Below are 25,765 nucleotides of genomic sequence, written 5' to 3'. Positions count from 1 at the left end.
CTTCATCAGGTTTTATGGGCTGCGTCCAAAACTGCATACCACTGTACCATCCATACTATACTAAAGACTGGACTTCTGATGGGGGTGTACTAGTTCTGACATACTATTTAGTATGCTAGTATGCTGTATTGGACGCAGCCATGTACTATAAGCAGGAAGTGTTACATCAGTGTCACGTGTCTCTCCACTAGGAGGCAATTTCATACTAAGTAATGCGTAGTTTTACGTATGTTGTCTTTTTATGAAGATTAAAAATGAATATATTCGCGTATTATACGCATCGCTACTGAAGGCTCATCTTGTATGGCTCAGGGGGGTCTTCTGTGGAGAGTCTCGGTTTGGGGAGGGATGGGCTCGTTCGACTGGTTTCAAATTTTGAGGAAGCTGGAAGTAAAGGGAGAGGTTTCACACTTCCCATGTGTCTCATGTATATTTTTGTATGTGACAAAATTAAAAGTAACTTCATGAATAAAGAACTAAAATATGTGTTTTTTATCCCCACGCCCAGAAAAAACCGAGCTGATCGTGTTAATTCGACAGCGGTACTTGTGTCCGCGTACCACTTCGGACCAAGTGATTGGACCAGATCTGAGCAGGGGCGTGGCTAGTGATGACTTTTGGGCGTCTGATTGGTCCGATTCTGACTGTGGGCGGGACGAGCGACGCGGCCCTCTGTAGACCAGTGAAAGACGCCATTTTGTTAATAGCGGTAAGGAGGAGACGGATTTTTTGCTGAGAAGCCGCATCGATAAGGTAATTTCAGAGGAACTAAAAGCAACACGAAAACCTAGCGGCTGCTGTCGGTTCATTTCGGACACTTAAAGGATAGATTTAGGGGACAAACCGAGCTCTATTATCATCCATCCAGCCGATATGTTACTTAGCTTTCGTGGCTAAGCTACGCCAGACGAAACCGAAGTCGGCTTCTTATTCACTTCTCGTTCGAATATTTCCGTTCCACCTTAAACGGCGCAGCACTCACATCCTGGCGCCTGAGGCACCAGAATGTAACCTCTCTACCATTTAAGGTGGAACGGGGAAATTCGACGAGGAAGCCACTTCAGCCTCGTCTACGCCAGCTGGTTTGGATTGCTTAACATGTAGCTCGCTGGGCAGATTAGCCTGTCACTCTTTCACGTTTTCGAGTCGTCTTATCTAAACAGTCTTATCGTCCGTTTCGCCGTTATATATCCGTGTTACCCATTTAAAACCTGATGATTTTGGACGTATCTAAAGCTTAAATGCTACCCAAGTCAGCGCCTTAAGGTAGCTGATTCACTCTCGTTAATGGTAGTTAGCCAGCTAGCCGTCGAGGCTTATCGTTAGCTAGGTCGATGGCCTCACAGATGATGGTTCGTAAGTTACAAAGATACGATGCAAAAAACCGAAGGCACCTCTTATTTTTTACCTCTTGAAGGATCTTGGTGTGTAGTTAGCCTTTCGTTTTCAGTCGAGAGCGGAAAATCTGTAAACAGTGTGGTAGGATGGTCGAGTTTGCTGGCCAGTTGGCAAAGTAACCTATGTAGGCCGGGTTTCTCATCTGCGGTTGTCGACCTGATAAACCTGCATAAAAGAAATACTAACCTGGTTAGTGAGCTAACCTGGCTGTTCTGGGTTTTTTTACTTTACCTGTCAACATCTTAAGTCAGTTTGTATAATACAGTCCTATGTGCGTCATTATCATACATTATTTATTAATTTACAATCAATTAATACGTTGCAGTATACGTATTTTATTAGTTTGCTGTTTTAATGTTAATTTTATGAATATGCTTACACTTATTTGTTTTCTGCTCAATTTACTTAGCTGTACATACTGTGTATATGTACCTCAGTACTCCAGTACATGTTTGATTCTGTACAATGGGAGATAAATACAAACTTGCAGTTTGTTTGAGTTCTGTTAATTTTATGTTTATATATACATATAAAAATTCAGTCGTTGAGATGTAAACAAAGTCACTAAGAGTGTTTGATGTTAAATGCTCTGTTTTTGAGAAACTGACGGACACAAAATTGTTCACAGTGGTGATGATGGGAACCAGTTATCTGAAGTGGTTAAGGCCTCTAAAAACTTACTCATCGAAAGTTTTTACATGAAATGGTTACGATTGTGTTGTCTGTTGATTGTGTTTTTGCTTTATGATAGTTTTGCAATAAGATTTGGCCCAAATTTCATTTTTGAAAGTCTGTTCATGCAGGTACATGCAGGGCATTGTAAAGCAACAAAGTCATCCAAGAAATTTTTTTTAGGTTGACCACTATTTTACCTTCATCAAAATTACATATTAAAACTCAGAAGACGCGTGACTCCTGGTTCCTATCGCCACCACTGCAAAGTAAATATGAGTAAGGAAGTTTCACTACAATAAACCATTTCTCTGAATTACTTTGTCTAAATCGCAATGATTGAATTACGTCTGAATTTAGAGTGATCTGTCGCATGTATTGTGAGTTGATCATTGGTCGAAGGGAAAATTTGCCAAAAATTCTGATTTAGTCCACTTTCCCTGTTCCCCAAACACAGTTGATCGGCCAAACGTGTTTGGTGTCCACAGTTTGTGCTTCACTTTTGCACTGCAGCAGTGAATGCAATGTAATAAGTCTGTCATTCGGAAAAATTTTGATAACGCGGACTTCCACTGCTTTTTAGCATCACTTGACTTTGAACTCATAGTGTAAAATCAAAGAAGCAAACGTGTTGTATTTGCCCATCGACTGCGTTTGGGATAATTGTAAAAATTATTTTACAGTTAATCGTTCCTTTAATTTTGGTGTCTCGCTTGGTTGTAGTTTTTAATCAGATTTCATAGGTTTTGTATACGTGGCTTTTCATGGCAGTTAGTTTGCCTTGGGCAGTTGAAAAATACTAATGTTGGTTTCTGTTTGGGAAATGGCTGACGCTAACTTAGGCTGTGGGTCTGTCGCAACCTCGACATTGTGGAAGAGATCAGATGTGGTCATGTGTTTGGCTCCAGGCTCTCAGATATAGCCTCTCCCTCCAGCCACCTCGCACATGCTTTTGTTTACTCTTCTGCTGTACACGTCCTCCAGAACCAGGAGCAGGTGCAGTGGGAGTCTGACAGCATGAAAATCACAGACTCCTCGTTTTTTCTACATCGCTCTCGTTTTTTTTTTTTTTTAAAAGATTTGTTTAAAAGTATGTAAAACGAGGAGCGTAAGAATGATTATTTGTCGGCTTATTGTGTGGATGTGTTATGCAGTTACCTGACGGTTAACTGTGTTACAGGACGAGGTCTTCATGTAGGACTGGTGTCGTTTCTCTCACGATTTTCCGTCCAGTATTTCTGACGGACTGAGTGTGTCTAAAGGGCTGCAGAGTGAGACAGGATAAGCAAAAGATGTATTGCGCTACGATTGTACAACTCACTTAACAGTGGCTTTGTGCAAAAGCTGACCGATTGCTTTTCTTCTCCTCTTTTTGTGCTGCAGTAGGTAGGGGCCAGTTTTGGTGGTCGTCATGGGAGCAGGTCAGTTTTGTTTTTACAGGACTGAGACGTTTGTTGAGGCCGGTGAATGGGGCATTATCCAAAGCTCCTCCCATCTCTTGTCCTTTAGCAGTCAATAATTAATCCTTTGTGGACCTTTTGAATTACTTATGAGGCTCAATTTGCGGTTTCTGCTTTTTTTAATGGTTATTAGATAGAAAATGTTTAAGTATGTCTGCTAAGTGTCAGTCTTTTGTGTATCTAATGTACCTAATAATTGTAGGAGGATTGTGTGGTCATGGCATTTCATGCAAAAAATAAACTTTTTATGGAAGACTTTGCGTATATCAGAAATATTAATATAAATTGGAATAATGCTCATGCCATGATATTCATAAAATCAACACAACAGGAAGAAAACAGCTTCCCTTAGCCATGAAAGCAGTAACACCTTGTGTGTATTTAAATTTGTCTTCTAGAACAATGATGTTGGTATGGATGTTAAGGATTAGCTAATGCTGTTTGTTTAAAAAAAAACTTTGATTTGACTTCATTTACAATATTTAACATTTCTTATTTGAATAGCCAGTTTTATCATTCAGTTTCAGCAGCGTTTTTGAATTGTATGCATTGGGTCACAAGAAGCAATTGGTTCTGCTAGATAGGCCTACTGAAAAATAAGGTGTGTAGCTAACTATAGTAGTGTTTGTGACCACTTTTCAAGAGCACGATAGTACAACTACAGTGATGTACTACATGGAAAGCAATGATCCACAAGCGATACGACGAGCAAATTTCATCCATGTTCTCTGAGAGAAATTGCGCTGTACAGTGGTGTGAGGAAAGTATAGAGAAGAACTTGTTGGACAAAAACGACTTTCAAGAGCTACATTAGGTTAATTTAATATTTACTATAGACCTTTCAGTAGCTCATCACTCTAGATTAGTCATTTCATCGGTGTGCTTAATTTTTTTGGCCATATAATCATTGAGAGAGTTTAGTCGTCAGCCCCTCAGTGTGGTAAACAAAACCCGGTTCTTATGTGGGATATGTTCAATACAGTTGCGGGCAGTTTACATCATGTATACAGGCCAAAACCTGGCCGCACCTGGCAGTACTGTGGTCCATGGTCCATAAAAGGAACATTTTTATAAATATCTCATTGAATTAATGGATAGTGGATGTTTAAGTATTTTACAGTGGCATCGTGGCTCAGCCAATCATATTTCAGACCAGAAACTCTGCTGTATAATTGATAGATTGATAGGCTGAATCCTTGATTTAGACTAATGATAGTTGAATGAGTCAGAAAATTTGCTGCAAGTATTAATTATGTTTTCAACAAGGCTTTGTGGTCTTGTTTTGGTGCTGACCACAGCATAAGAGCAAAATCAATGTTGTCTGTATTGAAAATGTATCATACTGTGTGGAAACTCCATTACATTCTGTATCGTCAAATATATGTATCTTTAAAAGTTCAGAGTCAACACAACCTCCCCTCTCATCTCACTCTGGTTTCACACACTTGTGTAGGGTGGGGACCAGTGAGTAGGCTAATTTCTGTAATTATGCACAGAGCCATATGCTGTATAAGACGTACAGGATTCACACTCTTCTGGCCCCTGTGCCACCACGTGTCTGTTTCCAGTATGAGTCAGTGTTCCAGGGCACTTCCTCATCACTGTGCTGATGAGCGGCCCTCTCAGGCCTCTATAGTGCAGATGTGATCGAGTGACTGACAAAAGTAGGGGAGTGAAATTTAGTCATTCAAGGAAAGTTCTAGCTCAGGGCTGCTGAATCACTCCCACCCACCACTGTGTGGGTTAAGGATGTGAAAACTGGATTCAGTGTCTGCTTAATCATTTTAATTAAAATAGCGCAAGATCATTTCCATTTTATTTTCATTGGTAACATTTCTTGTGATTTGTTTTACTGGAAGCTTACATTTTAGTGGTTGTTGCACTTTCAGTACCTATCAGAATGCTCATATAAGGTTTGTGTGTGTTTTGCCATTTTGTGTTTTAAAGTAATGAATGCTGTATATCAGAGGGACCTTTATTTATAATAGTAATATTTGTGTATAGAGTGCTTTTGCTACAAGCAACAGCTGAAAGTGTTTTGTAAACAAGTGATAAAATGAAAAAAGTAATAACAGTAAGGTCATCTAAGTACTTGGATATCGTTTAATATGTGAAATGCGACTCTAAGTGCTTCACAAAACCAAAATAATAAAATTATAAAATTCCAACAAAAGGGAGTGAAAATGAACAGATTCACTATGTTGATGTGGTTATAGACAAAGAAGAAAAGTAACAGTTAATAAAATCAAACAGCAATTGTTTTCTCTTGACAACGCTTAACTGTTGCTTTAACATTTCAGCCGCAGTGAATAACCGCATTAGGAAAGAATGAGAAACATAGCAGTGCCTGGAGGAGGTTAACACTTGTTCTCATGTCAAATCCTGCCCAAGTCGCCGAGTTACCTAATGAGCTTGAGACTTAATGCTTTAATCATTGGTGAGCTAATGAATTGCCTCTCAGTGAAAACAAATTGGCCTCTTAGTTGTGGTACTAACTAATGCACTGTCTTAAGTGACTGACTTTTGTTTTTTCTTGATGGTCTCAAATAAGGAGTGGTTGTTATGGTGATCTTCTGAGCATATCTTGGACGTACATATGTATATACACTCAGAAAATCGTACTTGTAGGTTTTGGTCGCATTTTAGCATGTAGTACGACTGTTTTGCTGGTGCATTTTGTCTGCACTAACTTATAAAACTGCTGAGAAACTAAATGTTGTGATACATGTTATGCATGGTGATGTTATAATTTGTCCTTATTGCCATAATTTGTCCTTATTGCCATCATTTGCCCTGAGCTAACTATGCCCTTGTAAAAAGAAGTGTGATCTTTAGTTATGCAGTTTGAAAGAAGTTGTGAAGTTTAATATTTGATATTTTATTAGAATGGTGTGATAACGTAAGTACTATCCAAATAGATAGTCAAGTCAACTTTATTCATGAAGCACTTTTATTAAAAACAACAATTGTTGGCCAAAGTGCTGTGGAACAGATTTAAAAGAAATTGAGAAAACAGCCAAACCAAAAAAAACAGCTCAATAAGAAATAAATTGAAAGTATTACAAAAAAAATGAGAAACTAAACAGAAAGAACCCAAAACTGACACTGCAAGACAGCCCAGAGCGACAGTTGCACCCACCAGTTTGGGAAACTGGTGGGCTTCAATGCAATAAAATATTGTATCAATACATCTTATTCTATATCAATACATGTATAAGATTAATATTGAATGTATAAAGAATTTGTTTGACACAATTTAACACACATGCAGAAGACGTGTATTGTCCCATAGGTTAAATAAATCTTTAGATTTAAAAGTTTGAATAGTGTAGCTGTAGCAGACCTAACCTTGAGTCTTTTGTTGGTTCTGGATGTGTAACCTTCATGAGGGCAGCTGCTGATAGTATAGCTACCTGATAGCCAGTTACAGTGAAGTTCTATAGATATATTTGTGTGTGTAGACAGATTACTTCATTACCTCTTCTTTGCTAATGAGTCTTTGTCCAGAGATTAGTAGCTAAAGCCATTAATCATGTCTTCTAGTATGAGAACTGTAGGGATCTCAGGCTGGTTCTTATTTTTCCAAAAGGGTAGGTCTCTCTTCCTGGGAATAGGAGAGCTCTCGCCTGCGCTGTGTGCTTCCTGCAACCGCTCTTCCTGTTTACACAGACTTATACAGCCGTGCTTTTTCATTTACAATATTTACTCTGTAAGAACTAACATGATTAGTCATGAAACACAGTAAAACTAGTTCTGTTTATTTTCTCATGTAGTTTTGATCAGATAAGGGCTCTTAATATTGATTATATTAGTGATCAAGTTAATTCAACGTTTTTGTGACCATATAGTAGTGACTTGTGGCTTGCATGAGATACGGACATGAGGATGCAACTGGTATGGTAACATTTGCTTTGAAATGGTCTGAATTGAATGTGGTGTGCGCGCATTGTTTATTTTTTTTGGGACAAAATTAAACTGTCAGGCTATTGATTAGTGTAATGATTAATCAAGTAGGCAAGTTTTTAACAAATAAAACTATACCAAATAACTAAACAATACCAAACATGCATAGCCTTTTAATGGTTACAGAATACTTAAGAGATAAACCAGGAAGGCTTAGAAATGTCAAACACTGTGTAGCAAGAAACGCATATAAATGTGTTTATGCATTAGGTTCTATTTGCTGCTGTAAGAGAGAACATTAGGAGAAATTAAATCATGCAAAGTGCCAACTAAGCATTGTGTGTTCATTATGCAGGGAAGTCTTTTGTTAATTTTTTTTAAACCAGAGTAATTGTGGCAGCCTTTGACAATTCGTTGATGCTTTAGGATCTAGAATTGGAAGTAGGAGTGTTGTGGTAGAAGTGACTGTCCTCTCTTTCAAGGCTGCATTGTCTGCTAAGCTGTGCCCATCGTCTCTTGGGTTACAGTTTGTCTGGATTCAGGTGTAACTCGGTCGATATGGGACTTGCTTGCTTGCTCTCTCTGATTAATTCAGAGGCCGGGTGTCTTCTTTTACAGGCTGGTCAGGTTACCTGCAGGGCTCCTCCCTGCAGTGGCCTACATTCACCACATCACTGACCTCATTGTTCCCCTCTCCTCCATCCCTCCCTCCCTACCTCTCTCTAGTTTGGGTAGTGCTGCAGAGCTGAACTGTGCTCTTTGTTTGTCGTAGAGTAGCTTGTGGTTACCACTAACCTGCCACCGCCACCTTTGGAGTAGGGTTGGTGAGCATGCAGAGGTGACGGATGTACTCTGTGTACCAGGTGTTTCAATCTCAAGGCCTGGAAGAGTCACGGCACTGCATAACTGCAAAGTTTTGTTTTAACTAGGGGTATTATGATTTTCATATTAATATTTTTATTTTATATATGGAGGTTATGAACAATGGGCATTGTAAAAGTCACTCAGAGTGGTTTACTGTGAAATACACCATTCTAGAGAAACTTAGCGAGTCAGCATTGTTCATAGCAGTGGTGATAGAACCAGATGTCTAAAGAATTTAATACCTGTAAAAACATCACAAAGTTATTACAAAATGGTTATGGATACACTGCCTAATACCTGAGACATGACTTTATGATAGTTTAAGAGAAGCATTTGGCCTGAAACATTTTTTTCGTAAATCAGTTAATTGTGGAGAGGTTCATGCAGGGTGTTGTAAGAATAAAAATAGTAGCTAGAAGACTTATTATTTCACCATAATCAACAACACACATAAAAATATCCTCAGACACTTGTAGGTTCACTGGCCATTTTGGATAGTAAATAAAATGGCTACCTTTGCATTGTAGACATTGCAACTCCTGGTTCCTGTCACCACCACTGTAAAGAAATCCAAGTTGGCACATTTCTCCACAGTGCAATATTTGCTGTCAAACCACTCATCTCAACCCTAGCTTTAAACCCTGTCATCAGCCGAGTATTACTTGAATTTATTTGCTTGTGCTGGATTGGGGAAACACAAGTGCACTGATATGACCCTCCTGGGCTGAGTGTTAAGAGTCTGCACTGTATGAAAAATACAAACTAGAGTGTTTTACTTAACACAGTTCATGTGCAAAATTTTAGTCAACGTGTCTGTAGCGCATAAGGCATTGTTGTAACTCACAGGTAGGCTATAGTTAAAACATCCATGTATGAAAACCCATTATGAGACCCACCGTATTGGTACTGGTGAATTGGGATGACAGTTCATTCATTATCCCTTTTTTCTGCTGCCAACACTGTTATGCCTATCCTTCAGCTAAATGAGAAAAAGGTACTGTTGGCATAAAACAGCTGTTTACTAATGATTTGGGTGTATTTTGCAACCATCTGCTTCATGCTTGTGGTCTGTGGTGCCACTGTAACACTTTGTGCTACAAACACTTAATCTGTTCAGAAGAGTGAAGCTTAAATTGTGCGTTTCACATGCGCAGCCATTTTGAGGTTTATAAACTGAAGCAAGAAAGGTCATTTTTCACTGATACTTAAGAGTGAAACCACCTTTGTTCTTAACGTGAATCAGTCCTGTTTTTTTATATTCTGATCTTCTCGCTCCCTTTCTTTCAGATCTGCCACCATGGGGAACATGTTTGCAGGCCTCTTTAAGAATCTCTTTGGAAAGAAAGAGATGCGTATTCTGATGGTGGGTTTGGATGCTGCCGGCAAAACCACCATCCTGTACAAGCTTAAACTGGGAGAGATCGTCACCACCATCCCCACTATCGGTCAGTTACCGTGGTGCTTGTGATTCAGGCACTTCAAATTTACATTTTTATCTTTGATGTTTAAGAGATTTAAGAGAGGACCTGTTTTCTGTCCCCCTTTTCTTGAGTCAGTACTTTTCTTTTCCAGCTAAATTGAATCTCCATGTGTTGTTTATGCTAGCAGTGTATGTTACATACATGGCTGATATTACTTGCCGATAAATGGGCAAAGTCGAGCTCCAGTAACGTAATCGATCATTACAGCTGTTAGCTTAGTGCATTATTTTGTAGCTCATCACACACTGGCACATGTTTAGTGACCAGTGCTAAGCATATAGACTCCTTTCAGCTCATTCCGATGGCTAGTTTTGTGGCTTCACCCAGAGAAGATTGCCTGACCAGGCAGCAGTGCCACTGCTAAGCTAATAAGAGTGGCTGGTCAAGACTGCAAACATTAAAACCTTTTGCTATTTTAATGGACTCTGTAAGTCTGCTAAAAATGTAATGTAAATTTACTTAAGGTTTTTAGTACATCAGCAATTGTCATGTCTGATTCCATTGCCATGTCAGTGTAATATGCAAAAATTATCAGCCACAACTAGAATGTTATCAGTTAGTGTATCAGCTGTAATTCTGTGTTTATTCCACTTACTTTCCCGTTCTCGGCCTTGTCTGCATGTGTGCGTTGGGACAGGGTGAGGAAGCTCATACACACATTAGTGGTGTTAAGCTGTCCTGAGGCTGTAGTGTTAGGACAGTGTGTTACAGTCTAGGACCTGTCTGCCCTTGGTGACCCCCAGCTGTCTACACTGATCTTCAGCCTTGTGTCCTACTTCTGTCTTTCAGCCCCACCTTGCGATGACATGCTTCTTCTGTTTTTTTCCATGCAGGTTTTAATGTAGAGACAGTAGAATATAAGAACATTAGTTTCACAGTGTGGGATGTGGGCGGTCAGGATAAGATCCGGCCGCTGTGGAGGCACTACTTCCAGAACACACAAGGTCAGTCTCTCCAAAACGCATGTGTTTCAGTAAAGAGTGGATGGACTTTGATAAGTGGATGGATCTCTCACCCTTGTTGTTCACACTCTCTCAGGTTTGATTTTCGTGGTGGACAGTAATGACAGGGAGCGAATAAACGAGGCGAGAGAGGAGTTGACAAGGATGCTGGCTGAGGATGAGCTCAGAGATGCTGTGTTGCTCGTTTTTGCCAACAAACAGGTGAGAGAGAGAGAACCTGCGAAGCCCTTGAACTCCAGAACCAGCAGGCTGTTCTGACAGAAAACAAAACGATAGCTTTGTCTTTGGCCTCTTCCCAAGTCTGACATGGTAGCAAAGTATACTTATGTGCACTTAGTATTTAGTCTGATTGAATTGATCCCTAGAGCGTTTATCTTCTCAGTTGGGAACACAGCAGTCTCAGTCATTTATGCCCAGAGCAACTAGTCTGAGAGTGCTTGCAAATTATGGTTTTGGGCAACTTCATAGTGAACCTAAATTCGACTCTGTGTGAGTTTGATACATGAGGTTTGGAAAAAATTTTTTTGGTCAGCCTAAATTTGTGCAACATGAAAAACATTTGGACTAGGGGCACACAGTAGAAGCGGATTCATATTGCTGTCGGCATCTGATATATCATGTTTAGATTTGACTGATATTTCATATTATTTATTGTGCTCCAGGAGAGCAGAATGTTTAGGCAACACTGGGCTGCAGTGCTAAGAAACCGATGGATTTAACAAATTTTACTACTCATTACTGCGTTAGCCTTTTAAAAGTAAATGTTTCATTTGTCATTTTAATCCAAATAGATGCAGCCCCAATTTATACGTTCTGTAAATGTTTCTGTAAATTTATCGACAAATGTACATGAAAAATGTCAGGTATCAGCATCGACCAGCATCAGTGCGTCCTTAAGTTGGACTGAAACGAAAGTATCGGTTTCATTCTGAGTCGGACTAGGCGAGCAAACTAATAGAGGGACTTAAAGCAGAGTTAGTTTCTTTTGCCTACTACTGTCATTATTTATCTTTGTGATAATTTACTGTATTTGACCTGCCCCCCTGTAGGACCTGCCCAACGCTATGAACGCAGCAGAGATCACAGACAAATTGGGCCTGCATTCGCTGAGGCACCGCAACTGGTACATCCAGGCCACCTGCGCCACCAGCGGAGATGGCCTGTACGAGGGCCTGGACTGGCTCTCCAACCAGCTCAAAAACGCTAAATGATCCATTCCACCTAGCCCTCTGCTGTCTGCGCTGTGTGTGAATGTGTGTATGTGTGTGTAATGAAATAAGGCAGCGCTGGATTTAGTCTCTCACCCACTTTATCCATCCTCTTTTTCTTTCGTTTGCTCCTGTAGACTTTAGAGGCTCTCCCCAGTGCTGTCTAGTGTACACACACCAGAATGGAAGTGCGTGCGTGTGAGATGAGAGTGGGAGCAGCCCTGCTGTGCCTTTTGAACACATGCTTCTCAAACAGCTTGGTTCTCTCTCTCTCTCTGTTTCTTCCTCTCTCTTGTATCCCTCTCTCCTGTCTCTGGTGTCCCTCCCCGGTTTTCACAAGGCAAAGAATGACCCAGGATGCTAAAATGTTTTTTGTTTCTTTTGTTACTTACAGAATAAATAATTATATTGAAATAAAAGTACAGTCTTGATTTTCATCCTCTGATGTTAAAGCAGTGGCGCATGTCTAAGATGTTACAAGGTTCACGTTGTCACCCTTTGACCCCCCACATATGATGAAACTCATTGTAACCTGCATCAGGTTGGGAGAAAAGAAAAGACAATAAAGTGACGTTTTCCATCCTAGATCCTTCTTTGCGTTATTTGAAAAAAATGGTGCAGTTGTGGTTCTTTGCTGCTTGTTAAGGCATGACTTCCACATCGAAAGCCAGTTATTGACTTTTGCTCTTGCTCTCCTTTAACCCACTTGCTCATTGAAGCACATGGCTGTAGTTTCCCTGGTTAAAAGGCAGTATATTCTTTAACACTGGTGTTTCAAACTAATGCATTTAGAAAAGCGTTCAGAACTGAAGCATCTGGGTTTATGATGTGCTGTAAACTCCTAAACTGTTGTAAATGTAGGAAGTGATGCATACAAAACATCCTTCTGAGGCTGTATTTTAACACTCAGAATAGATTTATTGTTTTTTGGGTGACGTGTTGGAGACAGGAGAGTTAGTTTGTGTGCGCTGCGAGAGTTAGAAATTTATCTCAGAGTAGAGAGGCCTTTTTAGAGCTGCTCCCACTCTAATGATTCGTTTTTGTTTCCATTGTTTTTCTTTCTTTTACATGGTCTGTTGAGTCAGGGGTTCAGCTCCAGTTATTCACCCGTGGCCACGAAGGGCTTCTTAAAGTCACGTTTTGTTGCTTTCAGGTTCACATCTCAAGCTTGAAGTCCATCAGAAACGAACAGCAAAGTCTTAAATCTGGCAGAACAAATTAGACTCAATATTTTGACCGTTAGGAGGGAGGAGCGCAGGGCAAGACTGCAGCTGCCTCAGCTACAACTGTACATTTACATACATGCAGATTAAGAAAGCTGTGTCTGTGGATCACAGCCTCCTTGCTTTTTGCTCTTTTATTTGTTTCCTTTACTTAACCGCCCTCTTTTTCTTCCTCTGGCTGTGTCATCTGACCGTCAGTCAATTTCTGAGTTCATCCTCCAAAATGTAACCAGCAGACAGGCAATGTTCAACCCTCCAAAACAACTGACAAGAGATTATTTCTTTTCCTTGGTATCTGAATTAATTCCAAAGGCTACTGCGAATGTTGTTGCATACATCCAATACTTGCACACTGTAAGAAATTGCTTGTTCTGTGTGACCCCTGAAGGTCCTGATCCTGTACTGACCTCTTATAAAGGAATGGGTGAATTGACACCTAACTAGGTCTACAACTGGACAGCAGCAGTTTTCTTTACAAATTGCACCAAAACTCAGCACGTTTCAGAACTCTAATGACCTTGGGCCTTTTATTGTAATGATCTCTTCAATGATTAAATAACTGATTTATTTGAATGACAAACATCATCTGTATGGCAAAGTAATAATGTGTAAGAACGTGTATTTTAGCTAGCCATTTCATTTAGGCACCGTATGTTGAGATGTGAAGCTTTAATTTTGAAGAATTATGTTTAAAAAGAAAAACAGCAAGAAAGGTGTGCATGTTTCCCCCCCTTTTCTTAAGTTTTCTTTGTTTCTAGCTTTTTTTAACCCATCTTGTAACATCTGAGAAATGCACTATAATAAAGAGATCTCTATTACAAAATTGTCTTTGATTATTTTAGTAGAGATTTTTTTAACGTAGTGAACTTTGGGATATTTTAAGGCTTGGTTTTGTGCAGTTGTAGTACTTAGAAGTACCACAGGGTGGCGCTGGTGGACCGGCCACAAATGATATGTAATAGAAACATGATAATGGAAATGCACTTAATGCAGCAAGATTATTATTATTTTTTTTTTTTGGCTTGTTTCTTCATCACAAACCCTTTTCAGTTACCTGTTAGTGCAACTCGGAACAACTTTAACATATCTGACCCAAAAGCTTTTTAACACAAGTATTACTTGTGAAACACATTATCACAAAGATTCAGTGTTCCTGAGAAGTTTATTTCCACCTTCCATATAGGTGCAGTTTGTAGTTCTACAATTACAGACTGTAGTCCATCTGTTTCTCTGCATACTTTCTTAGTCCCCTTTTATCCTGTTCTACAGTGGTCAGGACCACCACAGAGCAGGTATTATTTGTTGGTGGATCATTCTCAGCACTGCAGTAACACTGATGTGGTGGTGGTGTGTTAGTGTGTGTTGCGCTGGTCTGAGTGGATCAGACACAGCAGTGCTGCTGGAGTTTTTAAACACTGTCCACTCTATTAGACACTCCTACCTTGTCAGTCCACCTTGTAGATGTCAGAGAAGATAGCTCATCTGTTGCTGCACAGTTTGTGTTGGTCATCCTCTAGTCCTTCATCAGTGGTCACAGGATGCTGTTGGCTGGATCTTACTGGATGGTGTCACTGTGTGACACTGAGGTGTTTAAAAACTCCAGCAGCACTGCTGCAATAAAAAGTGGACATTAAATATTATATCTGAAAGCCTTTATATTAGTATTAAATAAACTATTCATTTAGGAAAATAACAGAATAATCTGCCATCGTAGGGCACTCACTGCATGTTATGTGGTTGTGCCGGCGGAAGGAAAAGTAGTTCCCTGCAGTAAGAAACAGCACTAGCTCTACTGCTGGTCTGGTGCTGTTTTAGTTGGTCACCCGTCATGACCATGCTGGTTGACCAACATACCAGCATCAAAAACACAGCATATGCTGTTATGTAATGTATTTTGGCTTTTTTGATGGGTTGGTATCACAGTGTAAAGGATCCTTATAGTTCTACAGGTGACCAATGGCTTCTGAATGCATCTAGGATCTAAAGGTGTTCCACAGGAAACTAGTGGTCTCTATTTTAAACCATAATCCAATTCCTGTTAGAAAGCAAAACCTTTAGGTTTTAATGCTAATGGTTATTAATGGTCCTTTTTTTTAGCAGGGCAGCCATGCTGGTCTGTGCTAGGTTTTCTAGCAGGGTTTCTATCCTACACCATTGGTGTTAAAACACTGATGTATATTCAGTTTACTGCTTAAAGAAAACACTCATTATTGATGTCATCATCAACAATGAGGATCAGAAGTAACAATATTTTAGTATCTATCTGCCTCTCCCTGTTGTTTCCTTCTGCCGCTGAAACTACTTAAATCACCACAATGGACAAAGCCAGTCTTATGATGCTGATTAAGCGCAATGTAGCAAAACCAGTATTTTGGCTGCTGACCTTGTAATTCAAACCACATAGTGGTATTCAGGGGAAAAATGTACATAAGACAAAGATATCAGCATTTGGTGAAACCTAAAGGACGATAGTGCCAATTTTTGAAAACACTGTTGTAAATGTTGCTCTTTATCACATTCAACTTCAACAGGAATGTTTAATTGTTGCCTGAAATGTCACAAAAAAGAAGGTACCCTGCTAGAAAAACCAGCATAGATCAGCATGAGCTGGTCCCCCTAGCATATCGCTGCTGTCGAAGAAATCCTTGTATCTCCAAAATGATGACTTTACAGGAAAAGGAAAAAACATGCCTTACTTTTAATGTAAGTCAATGGAACCAGACTTTTTTCCATGCCATTTTGGGTTGTTTCTTTTGTCCATTCATCATGAAATTTACACACAATGTAAAGAGCAACAGGCATTTTCAGATTATGCCGAAAACTGAAAAATGACAAAAAAGGAGATACAATGGAGAAAAAATGGAGATGCTTTTCTTCTGACAGCAGTGATATGCTGTGTTTTGTATGCTGGTATGCTGAACCAGCACCAGACCAGACTGGATTTCATACTAGTCTGTGCTGTTTTTTTTCAGCAAGGTATACATTTAACATAAATTCAGTGTGTGATTTCTCACCCGTGCTTCTTACATGGCACATAAACACATGCAAACAGCATGGTGGAGAGGTAAAGTTGGAATGGGGGATTTTTTAAAAGGAATGCTGCCACTTTTCAGCTCTCACAGAGAAAACTGCACAGAAAAGACTACAGCCTTTCTGAATGGAACGTACTCAAGCAGCTCTATACAGCAGAAACATGATTGATGGTTCCAATGAAAAAGTAAAATATCATGTCCTTATTAGTAGGTTATAAGGAAGTCAAAGGCACACAAGTTGTGACATGAAATTAGAGATTGAAACGTCAAACACCCCTTTTTATTGATAAGTCAAAGGTTAAGCAGTTTTTTTTGCAGGAAATGACATTTTTATTGCTAAAAGTGAGCTTGATGAAAACAAGAATCACATTTTTGAAATACATTTTTATTTTATCATTTGCAGTTTATGCATAAATTTAGTGGAAACGTAGCTATAGATATAAAAGGTTTAGGCCCAGAGCTCATCCTGATGCTACAAGATGACATGACAACCTCAGAGGTCTATTGATTAGAGTCTTGAGTTGCTCTGATAATAGTTTATGTTGTATGTACTTCCAGTTTAGACCCAACCCAGGTACTCTGTGTGTGTCTCTAGGGTGGGTTGCTGCTGTTTCAGCTTTAGATCACATCTGCTTTCTGTTACACATGATATGAACCTGCCTCTCTGCAACATCCCCCCCTCCCAGACACCCACTGAGGAAGATACAGCAGGCCTCATAAAACAAACCCCTCCAGCAACACAGATAGACCTCCCTTGGTCCTTCCATTTGATTGACAGGTGACAGATTTGGGTTAGCTCATCGAACTGTGGCCTTCGTGTGATTGTCAGGCAATGAAGGCCCACAGCAACACACACACACACACACACACACCACATTTTTCTGTACTTTGGGTGAGACGACCAGTAAAAACAGGCGAGGAGAGCCAAGCAGAAGCAGAGGATCTGTTTTGTGGAAGGTGTCCATTTCCTATAAATCAAATTACTGCACACACACCTGGATCACCTTAACGTAAAAACAATGAATCAAAAGAAAAATCTGCTTTGACTCCTTCTTAGATTTCTCAGACTAAAAAGTGTGGCAATCTAACAAGTGATACTCTAGATTCAGGCATCTATATATCAGTTAAACTGATGAGAAAAAGTGGTAACAAACCAGTTGAAAACTTTTCCACATTTTCATATTTCAATACAGACTCATAAGCAATTAAATAGTAAGTGTGCACTTATGACAAGTTGCCTCATCAGTTGTCACACTATGTAGGGTAAGACGTTAATTTGGGTTTTCCAACAAAATACTCAAAGTTCATTGTTGGATTATTTTTGTTTGGGTTTTTTGCTTCAAATTCAACATGAAATGCCATAAAAAAACTTGATCAGTAGTTGAATTTGATTAATCATTAGTTGCTGGGTCAGTCCTTGTAGTAGAACTCATTAAAACAGTCCCAGCTACAACAACTGAAAAATCATTTCAAACAATATTTCAAAAATAAAACATTTCAAGCATTCAAACGAAACTGTAATGCTATCTGAAATTTGTTATCCAAGTAGGCTCTAAATGGTCTGATCTCAGACTCCACTAATCAAATTTATTGTCAGAATCACAGTTCTGGCACACAGAAATTGCTCAGCTATGAAGGCACTGTTTTCATGTCACACACTGGACCTAAGTCTCATTTGGACGGCTGTTTGTGAATGGCTCAATGTAAACAAGGCACAGGCACTCATCTTCATCTGAAATCTTTTTTTTGTACTTGCCTTCATTTTTAAAGGCATTTGATACTGTTTCTTTTGTGTGTGTCAGTGGGAATAGCAGTTTTTAATATGTGAGAACTTTCCCCAAAATTACTGTGACAAGTTGCCCCAAACGGCCATGTTTGCTAATGTTTGCTATTGTAAAGTTACTTTAGTGCAGGACATTAAGTAAAAAGTATAACAAGACACTTTATTCTCTCCTCTACTAAGTACAAATGTACAATTGTGAAGATTTTAACAAGAAGAAAATTATTTTAAAAAAATTACTGTTCCAATTTTTTTTACTTCAGATTGTGGAAAATGGCAAATCTGTGCTCTCCTCAGCACACAATGAGTCTTGCCTTTCCCAGACAGGATATGACATCAGGCAAAGTAGATGCACAAAATTAGCATTTCACTTTTCAGTTGCATTCTCTGTTGTTGGAAAAACCATTGTGACAACTTACTCATGTGAGAAGATGCCCCTATCTTTCAATATTTTGAATTGAAGAAAAGTATAAGTATTAAATATAAATATTCTGATATTTCTATTTGAACGGAAGTATTATATCAATATTTATACTTGAATAAAAATACAAGTATTATATCAATATTTATACTTGAATAAAAATACAAGTATTATATCAATATTTATACTTCAATAAAAATACAAGTTTTCTATCAATATTTATATTTGTATAAAAGTACAAGTATACTATCCATACTTATCCTTCAATAAAAGTATAAGTATTCCAGTTCGAGGATTCAGTCACTCTTGAAGTTCTCCGAATGTCTGCATTATCTCACTCGTGGAAGAGTGGCAGAGTTATACAGCCCCTGGCTCTGTGGACTTTCTCACTAACAAGCGTGTTAAGCCAGCGTGTCTGTAAGTCCAGTAAAGAGATTTTGACTGGGCAGGCTTCTCTTCTTCCCTCTCTCCTTTTTCCTGGACCTCCCTTATCCATTTATCCTCTCTTCCTTTCTCTGCCTCTCTCCTCCCTGCTCCTCCTATCCCTCTCCCTCCCTTTTCCCAAATCCCCACGACTGAGCCTTGGGATGGATCTTAGATAATGCCCTCTCGTACACTAACTGTTGTAATTTAATTAGGGGCTTTGATGTTCCTTGGGTCTTCACTAACACAGACATTAAATATCATTATCAAATGGGGGGGGCAGACCTGGGAGGGGGTCTTCACTCTGAATCACTCCTCATGAGACATTGTATTTGTATAAATATATAAATATATACATATATAGAGAGAGAGAGAGTGAGAGGAAAGAGAAAGTGACCGTCACTCATTTACCCCCCATGTACACTTGTATCACCTCCTGTTGAAGTGTTGAAGGCAAACATGTTTCTGATATTTCCATATTACCCTTCAACACTCACTGTGATTGAAAGCGTTTAGGCCTAATTAAGATGAGGGCAGATGACTTCTAAGCTGTAAGAGGACCACCTATTGGCCTGTGCGAAGACAATTTATTGTAGGAGAACATAATCGTTCCCTGTCGGACGCTCTTATCTTTGATTTGCAACCACACAAATGAAAGGTAAGGCTGTTTTGTGTGAACATGGCCACTGGAGGGCGTCCTGCTACACTGTGTTTTAGTAATGGGATTGGCCCTGGCCTTCAAGACCGTGCACTTTATTCTGTTCAAGGTGCAGCTCACTTAACAGCTCAAATTCCATGACTGTTGAAGTTTCCATCAATTTTATGGTGTATATAGATTTATGGAGGCAGTTCCTTTTAAATGTGGAGCTCAGAGAAAACATCAGTCTGAAAATGGCCCAAATACATCAGAGAAACTTCAGGACTGAGCTGCTGACAAATGATTACAGCCTACCCCAACAATCCCTGTCCATTACTTCAACTACATTTAATCATTTTTTAACTAAAGTTAAAGCTATAGTTGGTGAAAAATCTAATTTAGACAGTTTTTCCTTCACCCCAGATGTAGTCAATTAGATGTGTTTGGCGTCTAATGTGCAGGCATAGTTCAGGCTTTGAGACGGTTGCTGTTACTGTGTTTAGATATGTGACTTACCATTTTTATAGATAACAGTGTGTTACACAGTGTCAGAAACCACATAAGTATGTCTATTTGAATTTAGTAAAAGGGGAATTCCACCATTCAAAAAAAAAATGTGATGATTAAATCATTAAGATGTAAATGAAGTCATTCAGAGAGGTTTGATGTGAAATGTGTTTATTTAAAAACACCTTGCATGCTTGCATTCTTGATTTTCTGTGGAATTCTATTCCAGAGTTTAGGCACCACATAAGAAAATGATCCTCCACCACTGAGCTGTAAGAGATCCTACGCGTTTGCAGTAAGTGTGCCTCAGCTGAGTGAAAGTGGTCTGGATGGGCTATAAGGCTTTAACAGTTCAGTAAAATATGCTGGAGCTCAGCCATTAAATGTCATAAACAAGACTTTGTAACTGATATGATACTTAACAGGAAGCCAGTGTAAACTAAATAAAATCAGAGTAATATGCTCAAACCTTTCCCAGTGAGCATATGGGCTGCATTCTGAACTAGCTGGAGCCTATTTTGAGAGACAGCATGGCAACCAGCCAATAACACCTTACAGCAGCCTAATCTGGTGGTTATGAAAGCATGAACTATTTTCTCAACATCTTATAGGGATTGCATGTGTCTTGTTTTGGATGTGTTTCTCAAGCAATATAGTGCAGTCTTACTGATGTTTTACTGATGTGGTACTTAAACTAGCATCAAGTGTTACACCAAGGTTTGAAACTGTTAAAGGTCAAGGACAAATTCTGCAACCTAACCTAACAGCAATACTTCTGTTTTATCAGACTTTACAGTTTAAAAAGTGGACTCGTCAGAACACAGCACACGTTCACATTTTTTTTGAGCTTTAGCCCAGAGAAGTCGGCGGAGTTTCTGGATGTACTGATATATGGCTTCGGCTTTGTGCAGTCTTAACTTGCATTTGCAGATGCAGCAATGAACTGTATTTACTAAAAAGAGTTTTCCAAAGTATTTCCAAGCCCATGTGGTTATATTCAATACAGAACCATATCTGCTTTTAATGCAGTGCTGTCTGAAGGGTCACAGGCATTCAATTTCAGCCTTGCCCGTTACACATAGAGATATTTCCGGATTCTCTGAAACTCCTAATAATAATTCCTTGTAATTATGCATTCAGAAACTAAACCTAACCCTAGCTCGTGCATTTTTTTTGCAAAGTGGTGTCTGAGCCTTTTGTGATTGTACTTTTTTATACCCAATCATGATAGAATCGCCTGTGGAAGGTGTTTTTAATTGTTCCACAAACTTCCCAGTCTTACATTGCCCCTGTCCCCACTTTTTTGGGATATCAACACATAACAGGCATCAAATTTGGAATTAACATATATTACCAAAAATCAGTAAAGCTGATGAGGTAAAATGTTAAATATCTTTTCTTTGTGCTGTTTTATGTAAAACCTTGCAGTTTACAAATCACTGCTTTCTGTTTCTTTTTTTTCTTTTTTTATTTTTGCATTTTGCATTTTACCTACTGTCCCTGACCTGTGGAACTACGCGTGTGAACTAAAACCTGAATTTTGATACGTCATCCATGATTCATAACAAACAGCATAAAAACGAATAAAAAACCTGGTGCCTGTCTCTCCATAGCTTTGTGTGGCCTGTTGAGAATTTATAGCCAGGTTTAGGAGGACTTATGCTGGGCTTAGCCATATGGCGTGATTTAACGAGAGCCAGCGATGGGGAACGGAGCTCCTACAGGATCGAAAACAGCGCCAGATGAGATGAAGGAACGATCGAGGCACATAGATGGATTTATGCCTGAGATATATGCAGGTAGGCAGTGTAAGTGTGTCAAAGAGAATGGGATTTGTGCTTCTGATAACCCTCAAAGGCCTCTCCCATCTCCACCTTTCCTCCTCAACAAGATTTCAGGTAGCCCAATCTCCAAGGAGATGTTACCTTGGAAACAGCACCTTACTTATTTATAGAGACCGGCAAGAAAGCGAGCGAGCGAGATAGCACAAGGAATAGAGTAATAATATGATATAATAAAGAGCTTAATAGGTATCAGTCTTTCATTTTTAGTGGCTTTCACTGTGGCAGATTAGATCAGAATCATGTTAATTGTGGATCTTCACTGAAGGCTGACTCCTCAGAGCAGAGACATGATTTTCTGCGACATCTCTGTTTTTCTCTCACTTATTCATGCACACGCTTGGGTGTCCTTGACCTTTCCAAGGTTGGCATGACTGAGTTCCTGTACTTTCACACTGATTCGCGTCTCTCACACCTCCAGTTTAATGCTACGTTAACTCCACAGACCTCTACACACTCCCCTCTGTGGTCAACCATGGAGAGCACACACATCTAATGCATGATAACCATAAAATGCAGTTTTTCACTGGACGTCCCCCACCCTCCCGCTAACCCCGGCTGTAAAAATGTCTCAGCGCCTGAGATAGGTGATTGAAGGCCATCGGTGACTGAGAGATAGAGGGATGAAGGGAGGCGTATGATGAGTAGCTTTTTAATCCTTCCATTATTTTCTGCCCTTTAGAGTTTGGAGGTGATGGAGAAAAATATTCTTTTTATTCCATCCATTTATCCATCAACAGATAGCTTGATGTTAAAGAAATAGTTTGAGGAAAAATGAAATGACTAGGGCTGCAGAAACATGGTTTGATATTCAATATGTGACTGGGGTACTCTTCACCACTCTTCATCCATTTTCTCACTGTTCTGCTGATCCAGAATCGACACCAGCATGTTTTCTTTTCTAGTCACACCCCCCACCCTCCTCACCCCCCCAGTAATTTTGGACCATTTCTATTGGTCTGCTCATTGTAAAATTTTAACTGGAGTTATCAAGTTATGCAAAAAATGAAAAACAACAAAAATGGAGGAACACCAAATTAAAGGTCCTACGTTACTATTTCATCCTTCATTTTAAGAAAATGCTCCCAGATGTCTTTTATGATTGTTCTTGTTCTTTTTTTTCTATAAGCTCACCCTGGTACGACTTCCTGACTGACACAAAGCACAGACAAAACCCTAAACCCAAACAAAATGACAGCCAAACCCTACACCTGGGGCACATTCAATCTCAAAAAGTTATGAATTGTTTGCTCCAGTTTCCAGGTTCACTGACATTTTTCAGAAGCAGCGAGAAACAGTGAGTAACAGACTTTGAGGTACATTTTCTCTTATTTGATAGGTGTGTCAGAGGTGCTAGCCAATCAGCAGTGATGTGTACATAAACGCCGCTGTATTAAAAAGGCAGTGCACACAATGGATTCTAATAAAATCCTTTACAAGTGTGGCCCTTGCAGCTTGGTGTACACAACCATTAAAGACATTAGAAGACAGATTTTGATGTCTTAAACGTGTTTAAACCCATTTCATCTGGCCCCGAAAATTCTCACCAAGAGTGGCCTTCTTAGCTGTCGTAATTGCAATGCTTGTATAACACGAGAATTTAAATAGACGTTTTGCTATGTTTTGTCAGGGCTGAACATGATGTACAAAACTACACAGGCAAGCAGGTTGAAATGGGTCAGCTCAGTGTTTCCCGACCCTGGTCCTGGAGGCCCACTTCCCTATGCATTTTAGAACTTTTCCTGCTTTAACACACCCACAGTAACTCAATTATGGGCTGTTATGAACTGCTTGGCTGAATCAGGTATTTTGGGAGCAGGGAACCCTAAAAAATGTAGGGCAGTGTGCCTCTAGGACTGGGGTTTAGAGACACTGGGCTAGGCTTAATCAAACTCAGAATCAGAGGGCCAACTAGTCAGATTAATCGAGTAACAAGCAAAGAAACCAGCAAGGAGAAGCTAGAAGTGGATTCGAGGAGGCCTCTCTTGTTCTTCCCACCAGATGACTTAGAAATAATTAGTGCATTTTGAAGATGTGGACCGGATTGTGGACTGGAATGAGTGGGGATGAGAAGAGGACATGGACTGGATCATGGAATGACACTGACAAAATGTTCTAAGATGTAAAGACAGAACATCACAGAGACACAAGCAAAACAGCGGCGAGGAGCCTAACAGTCACCTAAAGCAGGTGTGTGATGATTTAGGTAAGTGTTTTGCATGATGCTGGTTGGTGAGCCATCACCATTTCTTGTTAGCATTAGCCTCATAGCTCCAATGCAAAACTAGAAAAGCGAACTTCAGACACCAACCTCTTGAATGGGGGAAAACAACTTACAGTTTTTTGCTGAACTGTCTCTTTAACAATACTTTCTAGTGAGCAGAGAGTTGCTGGTTTTATTCAGACATATTGTGCTCTGCCCTTCAGCAGGAGGCCCTAACTCAAGAACACAAATTTCTGGGAACATTTTGTTCCCTCTCGCTGTTCAGGCGGAAACAAAGAAGAAAGGCCTTAATGGTCTTTAAAAAGGTGCTGCCTCTTTTTCTCAGTGTTTACAACAAAATAAAACCTCATGTTTTTGTTTTTATTTATTTATTTACTTATTTGAAAAAGCTTGCTTCTCTTTGAGTTATGTGAATGTTTCAACACAAATAGATCAATAGAAATGGAGCAAATAAAGCATCTCCAAGACCACTGGCTATTAAATCTGTCTATCAAACCTTCTTCATTACAAACATGGAGACAAAGATAGTTTCAGTGTTTACGCTGGACTGATTAAGAAAGAAGAGCTACATTAGTGTATTTGATTGAATGTACATACAATACTATGCAAAAGTCAGAGACCGTCCACTGTTTGTTTATTTCCTGTCAAAATGGCCAATAAATACAGGTTATTAATTTTTCAGCATTTAGTGTGCCCACCTTTTGCCTTTATTTATGGTTTTCAAAATCTGCAGGGATATTTTTCCAGGCCTCCAGTTCAGTCTAGAAGTTCGTTGCCGTTTCTGCTTCTTAAGCAATCTCAAACACAGTTGTGTTGAGGTCTGGACTCTGCCGTGCTCAGCCAGTTGTTCTGAGTTCATTTTCTCAGTCAGAGCTTCGTGAACAGCTACACATCCTTTCAGACCCATAGTGCTGCGATGTCTTCTCACAGTGGAAGGATGGACAGAAACACCTGTGGATGCTTTCCGATCTGAAGCAGCTTGATTTTCTCCTCTCTCTCGGTAATGAAAGCTTGCTGTTTATCTGATGGGGACAGCTTTTGTGGTCTACCAGGTCATGGTTGTCAGCTTTGAATCACTCTTTGAAGTTTTAGAATCTCCTGTTTCTCAGAAATACCTCCTGAAAAAGGAATGACTTGTACTTAATACCTGTTCTGACTGGAGATTAAATACATTAAGGGTGGACCTTTGCACAATGCTGTGTATAAGATCATAAAAGAAAGCATCTTTACTCAGTAATGTTGATGTGTCTGTGTGTGAAAGCAGTTTCTCTCCTGAGCTCATTTGTGTGTGTATGAGTGTGTGTGGGTGTACATTTGCCCTCCTTATTGGCCCCTCTCATCGACCAGCTTCTTCTTCTCAGATCAGGCATCACATGTCCACTCCTACATGCAACCACTGGCACGCGAGCCACACTCCAGGGAGCACAAGTGTGTATATTTGTGTGTGTGTGTTTGTCTGTGTGTGTGTGTGTGATTGCCCTGCCCTTGCAATCACACATAACGTTTATGGTTAGTTGCACGCTGATGCTGATAGAAAGCTCCACTGCTCCTTTTAGCCACTTCAGCATCGTTTTACCATACTGGTGCTATAGAGCCATGACAGCTTCAGCTGTGTAAATTCCCAAAAATCAAATAAGCTGCTCTTGTCGTGCACTCTCTCAATTCAGTTCTGTTCAATTCGATTGACCTCTCCGTGCTCCGCCCATAAATGTTCTTTTGTAGCAACCAC

The 25,765-nt window shown here is 39.7% G+C and overlaps 1 protein-coding gene across 1 annotated transcript; it reads left to right on the top strand.

Moving 5' to 3' along the window:
• The first annotated feature begins 634 nt into the window (after positions 1-634).
• Positions 635-12,533, top strand: arf2a (ADP-ribosylation factor 2a). The gene is made up of 5 exons (XM_036589312.1): positions 635-753; positions 9,585-9,742; positions 10,612-10,722; positions 10,817-10,941; positions 11,790-12,533. The coding sequence occupies exons 2-5, from the start codon at positions 9,595-9,597 to the stop codon at positions 11,949-11,951; spliced, it is 546 nt and encodes a 181-aa protein (XP_036445205.1). The 5' UTR covers positions 635-753; positions 9,585-9,594; the 3' UTR covers positions 11,952-12,533.
• The last annotated feature ends 13,232 nt before the right edge of the window (positions 12,534-25,765 follow it).

Source organism: Colossoma macropomum, unplaced genomic scaffold, assembly GCF_904425465.1.
Source record: "Colossoma macropomum unplaced genomic scaffold, Colossoma_macropomum, whole genome shotgun sequence".
NCBI classification, from domain to species: domain Eukaryota; kingdom Metazoa; phylum Chordata; class Actinopteri; order Characiformes; family Serrasalmidae; genus Colossoma; species Colossoma macropomum.
Note: the sequence above shows the minus strand (reverse complement) of the source record. Positions and strands in the feature narration are given on the sequence as shown.

Bases quoted from the DNA above. Each gene is read 5' to 3' on its own strand.
- arf2a (XM_036589312.1), top strand. From the start codon at position 9,595: ATGGGGAACATGTTTGCAGGCCTCTTTAAGAATCTCTTTGGAAAGAAA. The intron at 9,743-10,611 runs GTCAGTTACCGT...TTTTCCATGCAG, and splicing joins CACCACCATCCCCACTATCG to GTTTTAATGTAGAGACAGTA. The intron at 10,723-10,816 runs GTCAGTCTCTCC...ACACTCTCTCAG, and splicing joins CTACTTCCAGAACACACAAG to GTTTGATTTTCGTGGTGGAC.